The 14047-nt window shown below is 33.4% G+C and overlaps 1 protein-coding gene across 1 annotated transcript in view; it reads left to right on the top strand.

The window, feature by feature from the left end:
• Positions 1-11868, top strand: part of LOC131060690 (coatomer subunit zeta-1) — a 29062-nt gene extending 17194 nt beyond the window's left edge. Inside the window, exons 3-6 of the mRNA XM_057994020.2 lie at positions 1978-2125; positions 11053-11130; positions 11282-11366; positions 11530-11868. Coding sequence (XP_057850003.1) covers positions 1978-2125; positions 11053-11130; positions 11282-11366; positions 11530-11589 — 371 coding nt within the window. The 3' untranslated portion in view covers positions 11590-11868. The remainder of the gene's footprint in view (positions 1-1977; positions 2126-11052; positions 11131-11281; positions 11367-11529) is intronic.
• Positions 11869-14047: the final 2179 nt, after the last annotated feature.

Genomic DNA, 14047 nt, shown 5'->3' with positions numbered 1-14047 from the left:
AAATTAACACTTTTACATGGCAAATATCATGCTTGATCAAATTTGTCTTTTTATATTGGGCAACCTTCCTTTTATGTGCCTTTGTTGTTTCCTAGGAGACTTCATCAAGTAAATCTTTGCCATCCACTCTTTCGGTATGTGCATGCGACATATTAAATGTTCTTACTTCATTTTTAGGGTGGTTGTTCAATGTGGTATTAGCTTATAAATCTTTTGATAGCTGGAACTTTGTTGTTCAAGGGAATTTCAGAATTCTGATTTACTCATACCTTATCATGCTTTATTGGACATATTATTCTCATGTGTTCTTGGTATAATTGATTTTGCAAGATTAGTTCCTTGCTTGATTTCAGATACTTAAAACATTTCATTGATTACATGGCTTGGTTGGATAGATTGAGTAGTTGTCACGATCTGTTTCTTCTTCCTCCATGGAGCTTGTGACAAGAAGTCAGTAAGGTGACATTTTTGAGTTTTGAGCTATATGCCAATGTTCATCTTAAGTATTGGGAATGTGGGTAGCAGTAGGTGGGGGATCAAGGTCGAGAGGGTTCAGGACAACCCAGATTAATCCATCAGATCTGTAACTAAAACTATGCACTTTGAAAATCTAGTCTTGATATACAGAAAAAAATAGAATCATGAAGAGCTATAGAATATTTTACATAACCAGTATGGTTAATTTAAAATTACAAGTAAGTGTATTATGCTGTAATGCATCAAAATACATATTTTGAGATACAAAAGTATAAAATTGATGATTCATTGTTTTCCATGATATCCAACTAAAATGACAATATGATCATAACTGTGCTTCATGATAGATTAAAAACTGGATGTATGACTCCAGAATAAGGAGATTGTGAAAGTTGAAACAATGAATGAGTCAATGACACAAATGATAAAGCAGTATCAACTAGCTTGTGCTTAGGTTTATAGCTAGTGTACTTTAACAAGGAATTAGGTTTACTGTGCATTGTGAAAATCTTGTCTTATTATATAGGAAAGAGTAAAAAGCATGTGGAACCGTAGAATGTTTTACATAATGAGTACAGTCAATTACAAGTAAGTGCATCATGTATCATAGTACACATTTTGAGCTACAAAAAGATGATATTGATGATTCATTGTTTTCTGTGATAATAAATGAAAATAAAAATATAATAAGACATCTGTTATTTATGATAGATTAAAAACTGAGAAGTATGAGTCTAGAAGGAGGAGTCAATGACAAGACAATGAGTGAAACAATGACAAATCATTCTCTCAATCTACAAAGTGTGGGGTGTGACCATGGCAATACATACCAAGTTACTCAAATCCAAGTAGATATCATGCAGTCTTCTGGAAATTTCATAGGTTGTTCTGAAGAAAGTAGAAGATTTTGAATTTTTCATTCTCCATAGCATTGAGGCTGTGTTCACATAAACACAAGAATGCTTCAAATTCCACTAATTTAATGGTTAGTCTCACAAGAATGACACATTGCACAAAAAAGAGGAAAGCCGATCTAGAGCAATACTCCATGTTTCCAATTGAATGAGGAACCACAAAGGAAACCCTTCTTCTATAGTTTCCTTAAAACATGGTGTTCTATTGATGGGCGATGCCAAATTTGTGAAATCAAAATTTTATTCAGTAAATTCAGCATTTTAAATAGCTCTACCAGCTATACTTTGAGCCCCATTGACCTTTTTTGATCATTTATTGACAATTATTTAAATGTAAATTAAATCATCATTTTTACTTTTGTTTACTGTTTTTCGAAATTTCTGAAATTCAGTACGCAAATATGTCAACTTGGAATAAACTACTTTTCATATTAGGTTTAGTCAATATATAGAAGGTATTTCTTCATTTGCGATTTGACATATTTTAATTTGGCTTTTAATAGATTATAGTACAGAAGCATGCTGTGTTAACATGCATTTAGTTCTTTCTCTGGCATTTGCTAATTAATCAATTATCATTATGCAGCGGAAATTGGAATGTTTGATGGCTACATCGTTGTATACAAGTTCATATCAGATTTGCACTTCTTTGTCACTGGGGGTGAAAATGAAAATGAGCTCATTTTGGCAACAGTTCTTCAAGGTTTTTTTGATGCAGTTTCTACTTTGCTCAGGTATGCTGCTGGTTTATTTTGTTACATACTCCTGCTGAGCTAAGAACAAAAAATAAAGATTTTATTCCTTATGTCTATAAAATCAGTTTTATATTGCTGTTTATAGAAAAATATAGTCTGTGAATAGCACAAAGTAGGTTACAACTCAATTAATTCTACACAGTACTTTGGATTTTGGAAGAATAGTGTACTCTGCCCAACAGTTCTTTGTCTGTTTAATATCGCAAGGATCAAGTTGGATATGCCCTGAGGTTTACAGCTTTTCTATGGTTTGCATTTGTCCCATTCATTATCATTGGTTTTCTGCGAATGGGAATGCTATTTATTCACCTCCTTCCTGTAGTATTGAAGAAAATCATACTTGTCTTTAATAATTTTTCTGTAGTTCTGACAGGTTTCACCGTTTTTCAGTAATATCTACTTGAGGCTGGATATATTAACCTTTTAAATTTATGATCATCAGCCATTTTTGTATTTGATTATCTGCTAAGCAAAAACATTATTCTATCTAAAAGACTAGTGAAAATTGGGTAAATATCATTTATGATCATAAATATTTGTTATTGGTATGGATTCTTGTACAGCTACTATTGCAGGCACTTAATATTAGATAAATTGTAAGAGTATCTCATATAATCAAGAACTTGGCAAAGATTACTATATTAATAAATAATAAAACCAATGTAGTGGCTGGACAAACATTGAATCGATATATTGCTTGTTCTGAAGAGCTAGGAAGAAAACGATAATATCAATGTCAATTATTCTACTTCATAACGCAATAAAATTCCACCTCCTAGATTTCATCTTTGAAATTTGATATAAACTTGTGCAATATCCTTTCAACTTGATTGACCACCTTCCCACTATTAATCAAGTTGTTGCTATTTGTTGATTGCACCCCTTTCTCAGCCATTTTGTTGCATGTGCAGAATATCTCTGAGTCAGTGCAAAATGAACCTAAAGTTCTCCACATCCATTTTATCCTTACCCTTGATTTTTTATCTCCTAAGCTGTTTGTCCGTTCACCCTTGCACATTACATTTTGTAGCTAATTCTTAGTTGCCTTGTTTTTTCTCATTGTTGGTGCTTTATTTAATATTTGTTCTACAGCATTCTCCAAACTCTTTGTGTTAACCACGATCTGTAACTCCCATTCTCAGCATTGATTGTGTGTGCAGATAATAGCTATGTCTTTTCCTAATGGCTTGGTCTACTAAAATATGGCTAACAAAATGTCAACTGTCTAATGAAGTTTGTACTGCAACCTCATCTATGCCTCTGCTACAGGAGCAGAGTGTGCTTGGTTTGGAATCCCAAGGTCCTACATGTGATTCAAAACCAGTGGTCATATTCTTTCAGTCTCTCTATTGAGCTAAATCGTAGTCAGGTTGAATACCTTCTGACCTAGATTGAGTGTGAAGTATGTCCTACTTTTCTCTCAATGCATCTGCTTCCCAGGCAACAAATCTTATTTGATTCTTGAAAGAAAATAAAAAGAAATTTGGGGTTTGTTAAATTTTTAAGCATGTAAGTGTATATAGTACTAATTTATTTGATCCTTGAAAGAAAATAAAAAGAAACATGAGGTTTGTTAAATTTCTTTCTTTAAGCATGTAAGTGTATATGATACAAATTAAAGTTTTTTGATCAAACTATTATCTTAATATGCAACTAATTAACCTACATAAGAGCTAAGACTGATAACTAGACTAGAGATAAACACTTGGAAACAGAAATGAGAACAACCACATGCAAAATATGACTTAGAAACAGAAAGCAGTAAAACAGGGGTTAGATGCACTTGGATGTAGACTTTGCTGTTATGAAAAAGGCTTAGGTTGCAGTTGGGAAGCTTTGATTAAAATCTGGGATTGATCTCATAGTGTGTCAAACATGCCCCCTTAGAAAAAGGTAGGTTTGACCTGGGGGCACTTGAGATGGCAAGTTTGACCTCAGCACAATATTTGCTGGGCTGCCTTAGCCTCCTGAACTTTTGCCTTTTTGTCACCTGTATGGAATTACTATGGAAGGAAGATATAAAGGAAAAGCCTGTATTATGGATCTAGGCAAAATGAGAGAGAAAATTGACATTTTGAAACCCAGTCACCTAATACAATCTGCCTGTGAAGGCTAAAATATAATGTGGAAGACTTGCAGAGGGCATTGGAGAAATTTGGGGCTGACTGATGCAGGGGCACTTTGAGAAAGGAAGAATTGATTTATGGGCACTGGAGATGGCAAGATTGACCTTAGCTTAGAATGAGTAGAAATTTGCTAAGAAGCTTTGCCTTAGGCTCCTAATCACTTTTATCTTCTGCCCCAACTTTCGGAAATGCATAAAATCTTCTGTAATTAATCTTCAATCAAACTTTTTTGAAGGAAGCTTGCAAAATGTAAATGTTAATAGGGGAGATTGCCTCGGTTAGCCCCTTGTGGGGTTATTCCAGCCAAATCGAGATGCATACAATAATGGCAAATGAATAATCAAATTCAGGCTATGCTAATAATTATGATAACTAGAAAAGTAAAACCCTAGAAGGATACAAATGACAACAATGAGGAAACTTGGAGATAGAGTAGGACACAAGGAGATAGAAAAAATGGGATCGCAAGGGCACAAAAAGAAATTAAAAAGGTTTGGACATGGAGAGGGACGTGGGGACAAGATATATGAGGAAAATGGGCTATAAAAGGTTAAAAAATCTAACGTCTGACGAGAGAAAATGGATAGCATCATGGCAAGAGGAAAAGACAGATGAATCCATTAGAAGGGACAAACAATGCTCCAAGGGACTCCAAGAAACTACTTTTAAGCTCCAAAACAATTCTTCATCAAGTCTCCAAAGTTCTAAAGCTTCAAGGATGAAAGTGCTAGATAATAGCTCTGCAAGAACACAAGAATATGATGAATTGATAGCTTATAGTGTTAAAATGAGAGGCGTGAGGTGTCTATTTATAGTGTTTTTAGGAGGAATTCAGGCAAGGGAAAGCCATTAATGAGCTTTGCATTAAATTTTGGTAGCAAAAATAAGCAAAGGTGAATTATGTCTGCAATTACATGTTGGGGGCACCAATAACTTTTCATTTGAGTCTCAACTTTCTAGGGTAAGCTAAGGGAATGAAGGGGCAATAGATGGTGGCATTTTCATGTCATTTTGATCCACAATGAGTGAGATATAAGGGGAACAAGGGAGGGGTTCACTACACATGGAAGGGAAGCTACAAACATTAAATGGTAGGTGGGAAATGATAACTATCACACGAGAAAGGTAAGCAAGGATTATATAAGGGGTAAGAACACATGGGTAAGGGGAAACATGAACACATAGGGATAAACAAAGTATCATAAGTCTAAACTGAGTATGAATAAGGGGTAAAAACATGTGCTAAAGAAAGCACCTAAAATGAATGCATGACATAGTAAAAAAGTGGCATGCTATGTAATTTCTGTTATTAAAATTTACCATCTCAACTTGAATAAGCATTAACATTGGCTTCTTTGATTCTTTTGTCTTTACTTCCTTATTTACTTGTTTCGTTGTTTCACTTTCGGAATCTCATATAATGTCATTATTTATTCCCTATAATCAATTACAATTTCAGTTTTCCAAAGATGGATTTAAGTAATGGCAAGATTTTAGAGTCAAATGCCACATTTTTAGTTGGCCCACTTATAATAAACTAAGGAGATAACTCAAGAATTTAAAATATACAATATTAGATGCATAAAGAGCATACATCATAAAGAAGATCAATTTCGTATATATATGGAATGCAAGAATGTAGAAGGGGCCTGTGCCATATAGGAGAAATCTGAGTCAACCAAAAATGTTTACAGGAAAACTGGGAAGACACCAATATGTACCACATTATGATATTTTATCGATATTCAATTGTGTAGTTTTTGAGTCAAACTCACTGACCCATATTGCATGAGTAGTGGTCAAACCCCAAAAAATTGCATTTGAAACTTGATTCTTTTGATGTTTCTAGGTCTAAGACTTGTTTTATTTCAACGCTGAAACTTGGTTCTAGAATTATCAACAATAATTACCTATACAATATTGTCTATAGATTTCTTATTATTGGAGAAGAAAGATGTCTTTTCATGTATAACATCTGAACTTATAAAAATTTTGTTTGTAGAGACATCTAGTAATCTGTATGCTTTTGATCATATTTTGAAAAATGTGAGACTCGACAAAACTTGATAGACCCAATATGATTCATACGTGGTGATTCAACAAAATTTGCTAAACTAAAAATATATTTAAATTCATTACTTGGCAAAACTTGACAAACATTTGGGAAAAAACTTGACATATACGAGTTTCTTTTGACAAACATTGGGCAAAAACTTGACTTATATGAGTTGGATTTGCCTTTTTTGTAAATGCGCTAAGTATTCATTGTGAGTTTCTTTGTAAAACTGTACTTACAAGCGAGTTTCTTGGCCGTGAAAAAATCTCGTGAGTTGTGTAAATATTCAATGAGTTTTAAAACTGTGCTTTTGACATTTCTATTTCCTATGGATAACAATCACATATGTTTTGCTTTTTGTATCTAATTTACTTCTCTTTTTTGTAAATATTAATACAAAAGGAACACCACTGTAAACACATAGGTCACTTATTGTGGTTTGCTACTTGAATATACTAACTTAGAGGTGATGTCTTGCAATGTTTTACAAGGACACCGGCCAAGAATGCAAACCATCGTATTCATGGCTACTTTCCAATATTAAAGTCACATTCTGGATGTGCACTATGCATTTCATCATCTCTATAACAATTCTTTTTCTCCTTTCCACAATTTTGTTTTGCTATGGAGTGTAGGCAGTAGTATACTAATTGTATATATCATTCTACTTGTAGTATTTTTGAAATTGTCTTGAGACAAATCTGTCTCCATTATTAGTCTAAGCGCCCTGATCTATTTATCCACCAAGGATTTCATTGCTCCAAATTGAGGAAAGAGTTTTGCTATGTGTTTTAGGAAATAAATTCACATTTTCCTAGAATAGTCGCTGACCAATAGCCAAAAAACTTGGCTCTAGATACAACGAATGTTTTAATTGGATCACATAGTTCAACATATACTAGGTCCAAGATTCCTTTGGCGTGCCATGCTCTAGTAGTAAAAGGGGTGTTGTCTATGTTTTCCCATTTGACTTCTTGAACATACAGCAATTTTCACATTAAAATAATAAAAAATAGTGTATTCAGCTTCCCACGCCTTTGCACAATAGAATATGCCCAACAATGGTTTCTCAATGCTTAGAAAGGTTTAGAATGCCTGACAAAAAAAACAACTAGACATGCGCCCACTCGCCCATCCAATGTTTGAATCACCCTACAGAGATTTGAAATGCCTTGGAAATGTCGAAGATGTCTAGCCATGAAAGATAAAGTGAGCAACAAATAAACTTGCCCTGCTCAAAGAGCTAAAATGCCCATGATAAGGTGGTTTAATATCCAGCATTGATTTTTCTATTTCCATGTGAGGCTTCATCGTGTAGGTAAAGATATTTATTTTTATCTGATAGGGAGGTGTTTGTCAGAGTTATCCTTCCATGTCAAAGGTAGGAAGTATACATTTGCTTCATAATATTCTTGCTCTCCGAGTTGGAAACCAAACACTTGACAAAGGGTAAAAGAACCAACATAAGTTAAATACCCAGACATTTGGTAAAATGCCTTGCATGGAATGAAGATGCCATGAAATAAAAATGTCTTTATATGTTCTTTTGCAATCACTTCACAATTAAAACTACCGATGAAAAGGGACATGCTATATGTCAATAAAATTCACCAAAGAAGGGTGCTATTCTTGAGGAGAATATGCAGCATCAAGGAATAGAGAAAAATGTAGAAGTGAGGCACCAGAGTTCATTGAATATCTATCTGCAACAGTACAATAACATTTGCAAGAATATTCATAAATTAGAGGGATTTCATGTTGATCAAAAAATGTAACAATGAAGATAAAAATTGGAAATGACTAAAAATGAAGAGAGACAAATGCATATGAAGTGTTTGACAAAATACATTTAAATGTTGCTACTTGTAGAATGAATTTAGGTAGAGCTTTGGAAAAGGGATGTCTTTGTCGATTAACATGAATGTAGAAAGTTCGGTTGGCTGTGGGGAGGTGACTTCAGCTTCAAAACACAAAAAAATTGCTGAAGTACTACAACAGAGGCAAATTTAATGCAAATGCAGGCACAATGCAAACGTAAAGCCTATTGCCTACAAAATATTTGAAGAAATGTCTCAATCGGCTTCAGTGTGAAATAAGTTCTGAGAAGAAATATGCTTTGTAAATGATTAGTTTTCACTTGAAGGTCAAAGGGTGAGCGCTTGAGGTTTTATATTTTTCACTTGCAGAGTGAAAAAAGGAGTTCTGAGAAGAAAAATGCTTTGTAAATTATTAGTTTTCACTTGCAGGTCAAATGGTGAGTGCTTGAGGTTTTATTTTTCACCTGTAGGGTGAAAATAGGTTGGAAAAATAGTTTTATTTGGGGGTGAAAAATTGGACATGAATGCAAGTGAATGTTTGAGCAAGTTAGTTTCAGTTTACAAAAAAGTGGGTAAAATAGAGGGGTGTTTAAAGATTATGTGGCATATTCCTTATGTCTATTTTGATTGCAGAAAAGGACCAGCTAGTGCCAAGTGTCAGTATCATTTTCAATATGAATTTCCCTCTTCTCATTATATTGTAATTTTGGGGCCTTTTGAGGTTAGTTATTGGGTTCTAGGGTAGAAGCTATTAGAATTTATGAAAAACTCTTCTTGAATAAAGGCATTGCCTGATTCTTGCTATGGCACTGTAGTATTTTGTTTAGTAAATCAATATTAAGACTTACTCATGTTTACTTTACAAATTTGTCACCATTTTTATCTTGTAAGCTTTAGGGAATTTGACACTAGTGGCACATTTGCTGCACTTGCGTCAGGGTTCAGCTAGTTTGTATTCAAGGAATACATTTAATATTCTGTCAAATGTTATTTTGTGATGGGAAGTCTTTCTTACCTGGTATGTGGGGTTCAGCTAGCTTGAAATTAAGAACGGTTACATTGTTTTAAACATGGAGGCATTTGAGAGTCCAGGTTCTGTAAGGCATAGACATGTGACATAGGCTGATCTAAACTGTGATTTTCCTGTCATTACTTTTGTCTTGAATTGATTCTATTTTTGTAGGATAAGGCACCAATCTCTTATAGTTGCAGCTAATAACACCTCAAATTGCAATTAATGAACATCAACAGAAAGGTATAACTTATTGGAGTTTCTTGTCTTCATGGATGCATAGGATAGGCCTGAGTTTATTTAATCACACCTTTGCCTATTCTATGTGAAGACAAATCAGTTTGTGTAATTGATTTGTTGACAATGTTGGTAAAGTTACAAAGAATCATTGCTACACCTGCTAAATGTAAAAATTCTTTGCTTATCTGTGAATGTGTCAATAATCCACTTGTTTAGGGTCTGCAGCTTCAAATTAGTATGAAACCAACACAATCTGTGTTCGTGACGAAAAACTGGGCTTATGCATTGTGCCAGTTGGACCTGGTTTTGTCCTTGCAGCATATTCTGTGAAAGAGCTTAATCATTCTTAAAAACCTCATTAGGATTACCCTCTCGAGTCCTCTGGAGCTTGATGTGCAGAAGACTGGGTCCAATCTTGTCTCATTGGCTTTCTCGTCCTTGGTTCAATCATGAGGCTGTCATCTTACGTGGATCAACATGATTCCCGAGTCTAGGTGCTGTATCATCCCTTAGAGCTGAGGGTAGCAAAACGAAGAACCAACACAATCAACGGAGTCTTCTACCTGATACTTTGATTCAAGTGCATCCAAGACACGATACATGTTGTTAAGGTTGGTATGTATCCTTTACTGAGATAAAAGAAGTGAATTTGTCATTTTAGCAAAAGCGTGGACATCATTTTATCAAAGTATGTGGTGATGTTTGTGTCACGTTAAACAATGTTGTCTATACATTCAAGCATGCTCAACATGTCACTGCATGAATAAATTTTCTTTTTTCGGTGAAATAACTAAGAATATACTCTTTCTATCAACTTTCAAGGCACTGAATTTATGGTCAGAGCTCTCCATAATGGTAAGGTGATTGCAATTGGTATCAGTGAGAAGCAGTTGTACACGCTTCTTAATCTCAAGTCATCAGTCTCATTCATTGGGCATGGTGGAAAACAGCAATAGAGTTTGCCATGAAAGTTACGGGAACCTAAATTATTGGTTACTGAGATCAATATAGAACAATGGGTTACTGAGTTCAATATAGAACAATTCTTTCTGACAATAACCTTGATCCATCCTTGGTAAAACTAGGTGCTTAGTATTTAGTTTGCTAGTAATCATAACCTTAATCTATCATTTAGTATGAAACAAACAACACAAAGTTGCTAATGGTTTTGTTATTTCAGTGATATAAAACTTTGTCATCTTACGAGTTTTAGCAGCTGTCTATTGTATACTTTGTTGTAAATTTTGTTTTGATTGCATTTCATGAAAACAAATTTATGTTATAATTGGATGTATACATGCCCTGATAACTCCTCAGAGGCAAAGAAACTAAATTATGAAAATATTATTTGCTGTTTAATTGCAACCATTCAATCTACATGAAGATAACTGCTTCAAATTCTTGGTTCTTTTCCTGTTTATTAATGATTCTGCATGAATCAAACTCAGTGTAGGAGTTCAACAAAATATCTCAAGATAGCTTTGGTGCGCTTCTGCACTATAGGAGGATCAATATTAGTCAGCTTTATGTGGCTTTTTCATGCAACCCATATTTTGATGTGCATTGTCGATTGACTACAGCCATCAGTGCTTCTCAAATGTTTGTAATTATGAATTTGTTTTGAGCTCTAACTCAGAGATGTATGTTTGCGACAGAAACAATGTTGAAAAGAGGACAGCTCTGGAGAATTTAGACCTCATTCTTCTCTGTATTGATGAGATGGTGGATGAAGGGTATGATGACCCACAACTCTCATTTTCCCATTTTCCTATCCTAGATATGTTAATATTTATATTCTGATTTCAAGAGTGCTTATATATTGCCTCATAATATCTAGACCTTGATTGTTCATTACTAATCATATTGTCCATTAATACAAAGCAGAATTATCTTGGAAACCGAACCAACCTCAGTTACTGGGAGGGTTTCAATGAGGGGTTCCGAAATAGATGCACCACTGGCAGAGCAGGTAGTTATCATTTTTCGTGTCTTGCAAATAAATAGAGAGGATACATCTTTGATAATGTATACAAGTGTGGTATGCAAGTTGTGGAAGAGTAAAATATGCAGACCTAATCATTTTCTTATCTGCTTTTATTTGTGGGGTTCTGATCATCATGTTCTGAATGCAGACTATATCTCAAGCATTTGCCATGGCAAGGGAGCATTTAGCAAGATCACTTCTGAACTAGAAACCTGCGGAGCTATTCTATAATTGAAATTTCATTTTTCACTTTCTTGAGAATTGTTTAGTACTTTTGGATGATGCACGTGTTATGATAGTGTTCAAGTTTGGTAGTTTTAAAAGAATTTTGAGGAACAAGATTACATGATTATTGTAAGAAAACAATGCGTTTCTAACTTCCTGGTATACAAGTTGAGATTGATGCAATCAATGTTTTCTGTCTCTGGGTAAACATTCATAGAAGAATAATGGGGATCATTTGGTTGATGAATCAAATTTGAACGTATTGATGGCCAAGTCCTGATTGTAAGGAGTCTCACTTTATAGATGGTTGAAGATGGTATCGTGAGAATATAACTTGATAATATTTTCGGTAGGGAGCTCTGGTACATCATAGAAGTTACAGTGGTCTATAATGGTTGCTAGGATATAAATATACAAATTCATTTATTTGATTTCTTCTTCGTGGCTTTAAAACCAGGTAACTGGTTACTGATTGCCAACACAGGCTTCTAATTCGTGTTCAACAATTTTGCAAGAACAAATTTCTTTCTGCATCCATAAGAAATTGCCATATTAAGATCCTCCTAGAAGGGATTTAAGGGAAATAGGGCCAAAGTAAATCCCATCGCGAATTACTTAGAGCAGGAATTTTATTTCTGAAAGGCAACTGTTCTGAAGACAAAATTTTGTCTAAACCTTCAATTGTTGGTGCACAATATGCAACTTTATGTAATTTCAAGTTGCCCCTTATGAGGTGCGGTTACAAGGTTTTCATTGTACTTGACTTGGAGGCTCCCCAAGATGTATTTTCTAGCTGATTGCGATAGATTCATTATATTTGAGAGCTCTCTAGGAAGTGTTCTAATAAAATAAGCGTTCTAGGTTGGGAACTTTTGGCCATTTTGGCTGAAGAATTAATTCAAATTGCAACCTTGGTATAAAGGAACACATTTAGAATAAAGGAAAGATAATATTTAATATGGCAGTGAGTTTATTATTGTTAATATCAGAATTTGAGATAACATATTCTACCTAAAATTTCTAAAAAAATCACAAACATCTTGGATCATAATTATTGCACATAAATATATGTAATCATAATTATTCAGTTAAATATTTTCAATTCAAAACATTTTGTCTAAATACTAATATCATTAAAATAAATTAAAGAATTCAATCAAATTCTCTTTAGATTCATATAATTATGAATACATTTTAGTATTAATAGATTAATACATCATATTACTTAGAATTACTTTCACCTTAGTTCTCATAGCTAAGATACTTAGGAGGAAATAGTTCATTTTAGAATACATGTAAAACATACACACCAACCTTCAATATTAGTTTACCAAATCACTTTCTTCCTTGATTTATGTCAACAATAGCGTACCAAACCGCTTTCTTCTTTGATTTATGGCAACAAGACAACATACCTATTCAGAAAGGTTGTTTTAACATTTAATAAATACAACTATTATTTCATTAAAAAAAAGATTTTCTTTTAACTAAGGTTCATAATGACCTTTATTTTTCTACATCCCTTCTCAACAAATGATCAAATGTTTTGATACAAATGGGGATTTATATAATAAGTGTTTTTTTTATTATTATTTAAAAAAAAAAACTTTTTTTCCTTTCATAATCATTTCTCCCCTTCTAAATTCGTCGGTGCCCTTAGTAACATGGAGTGCATTTGCATCACAACACAAATGCTTAATCAATAAATGAATAAATTAATTATAATTACATTGATTCTTATTTTATGTAGCATTGCCAACATTACAATAACCACACTTTACTTTTAGTTCATTTTTTATCCTAATTTTCATAGTTGTTTGTATTCATTTTTTTTTTTAAATTCACAAATAAATTCTATAGAAATATTTTTTATTCAACAACATAGGTTAGAACCACATACATTTCATTAGTAAATTTATACGCAACACTGATGAATTTGTAATTTCCTTTCTTTTAACTTTCTCAATTTGGTCACTCATGTAACCCCTTATAATTAATATGGATGTTTTATTATTATTTACGTAACTTCAAGAAAGTATCATCATGTGATTACATAACACTTAGTGAGTGAATGAAAAGCATATGCTATACTATGTGGTCACTCACCTTTTTGACTAATATATAATATATATTCTCAAAGTGCAAAGCAACGATCAATAGAAAGAGAACAAGCGTTAAGACATCCGTGTTAAGAAATATTCTAATTTTTGTAGACTATGACACAACAATTGAAGATAAACAATAGAATCTAGAAAGATTGTAAATATATTTTATTTTGAAAACAAAGTAAACAAATGTAAAAGGTTGGAATGATGATCATATGGTGATTTTCAATTTTGTGTTTCGAATTATGAAACCAATATATGTAACTTCTAGCACATGTGAGAATTATTTTAGTGAACATTCCAACATTAGTTTGTATTTGAGAATGTTGGAGGATT

Source organism: Cryptomeria japonica, chromosome 6 (genome assembly GCF_030272615.1).
Source record: "Cryptomeria japonica chromosome 6, Sugi_1.0, whole genome shotgun sequence".
Lineage (NCBI taxonomy): Eukaryota > Viridiplantae > Streptophyta > Pinopsida > Cupressales > Cupressaceae > Cryptomeria > Cryptomeria japonica.
Note: the sequence above shows the minus strand (reverse complement) of the source record. Positions and strands in the feature narration are given on the sequence as shown.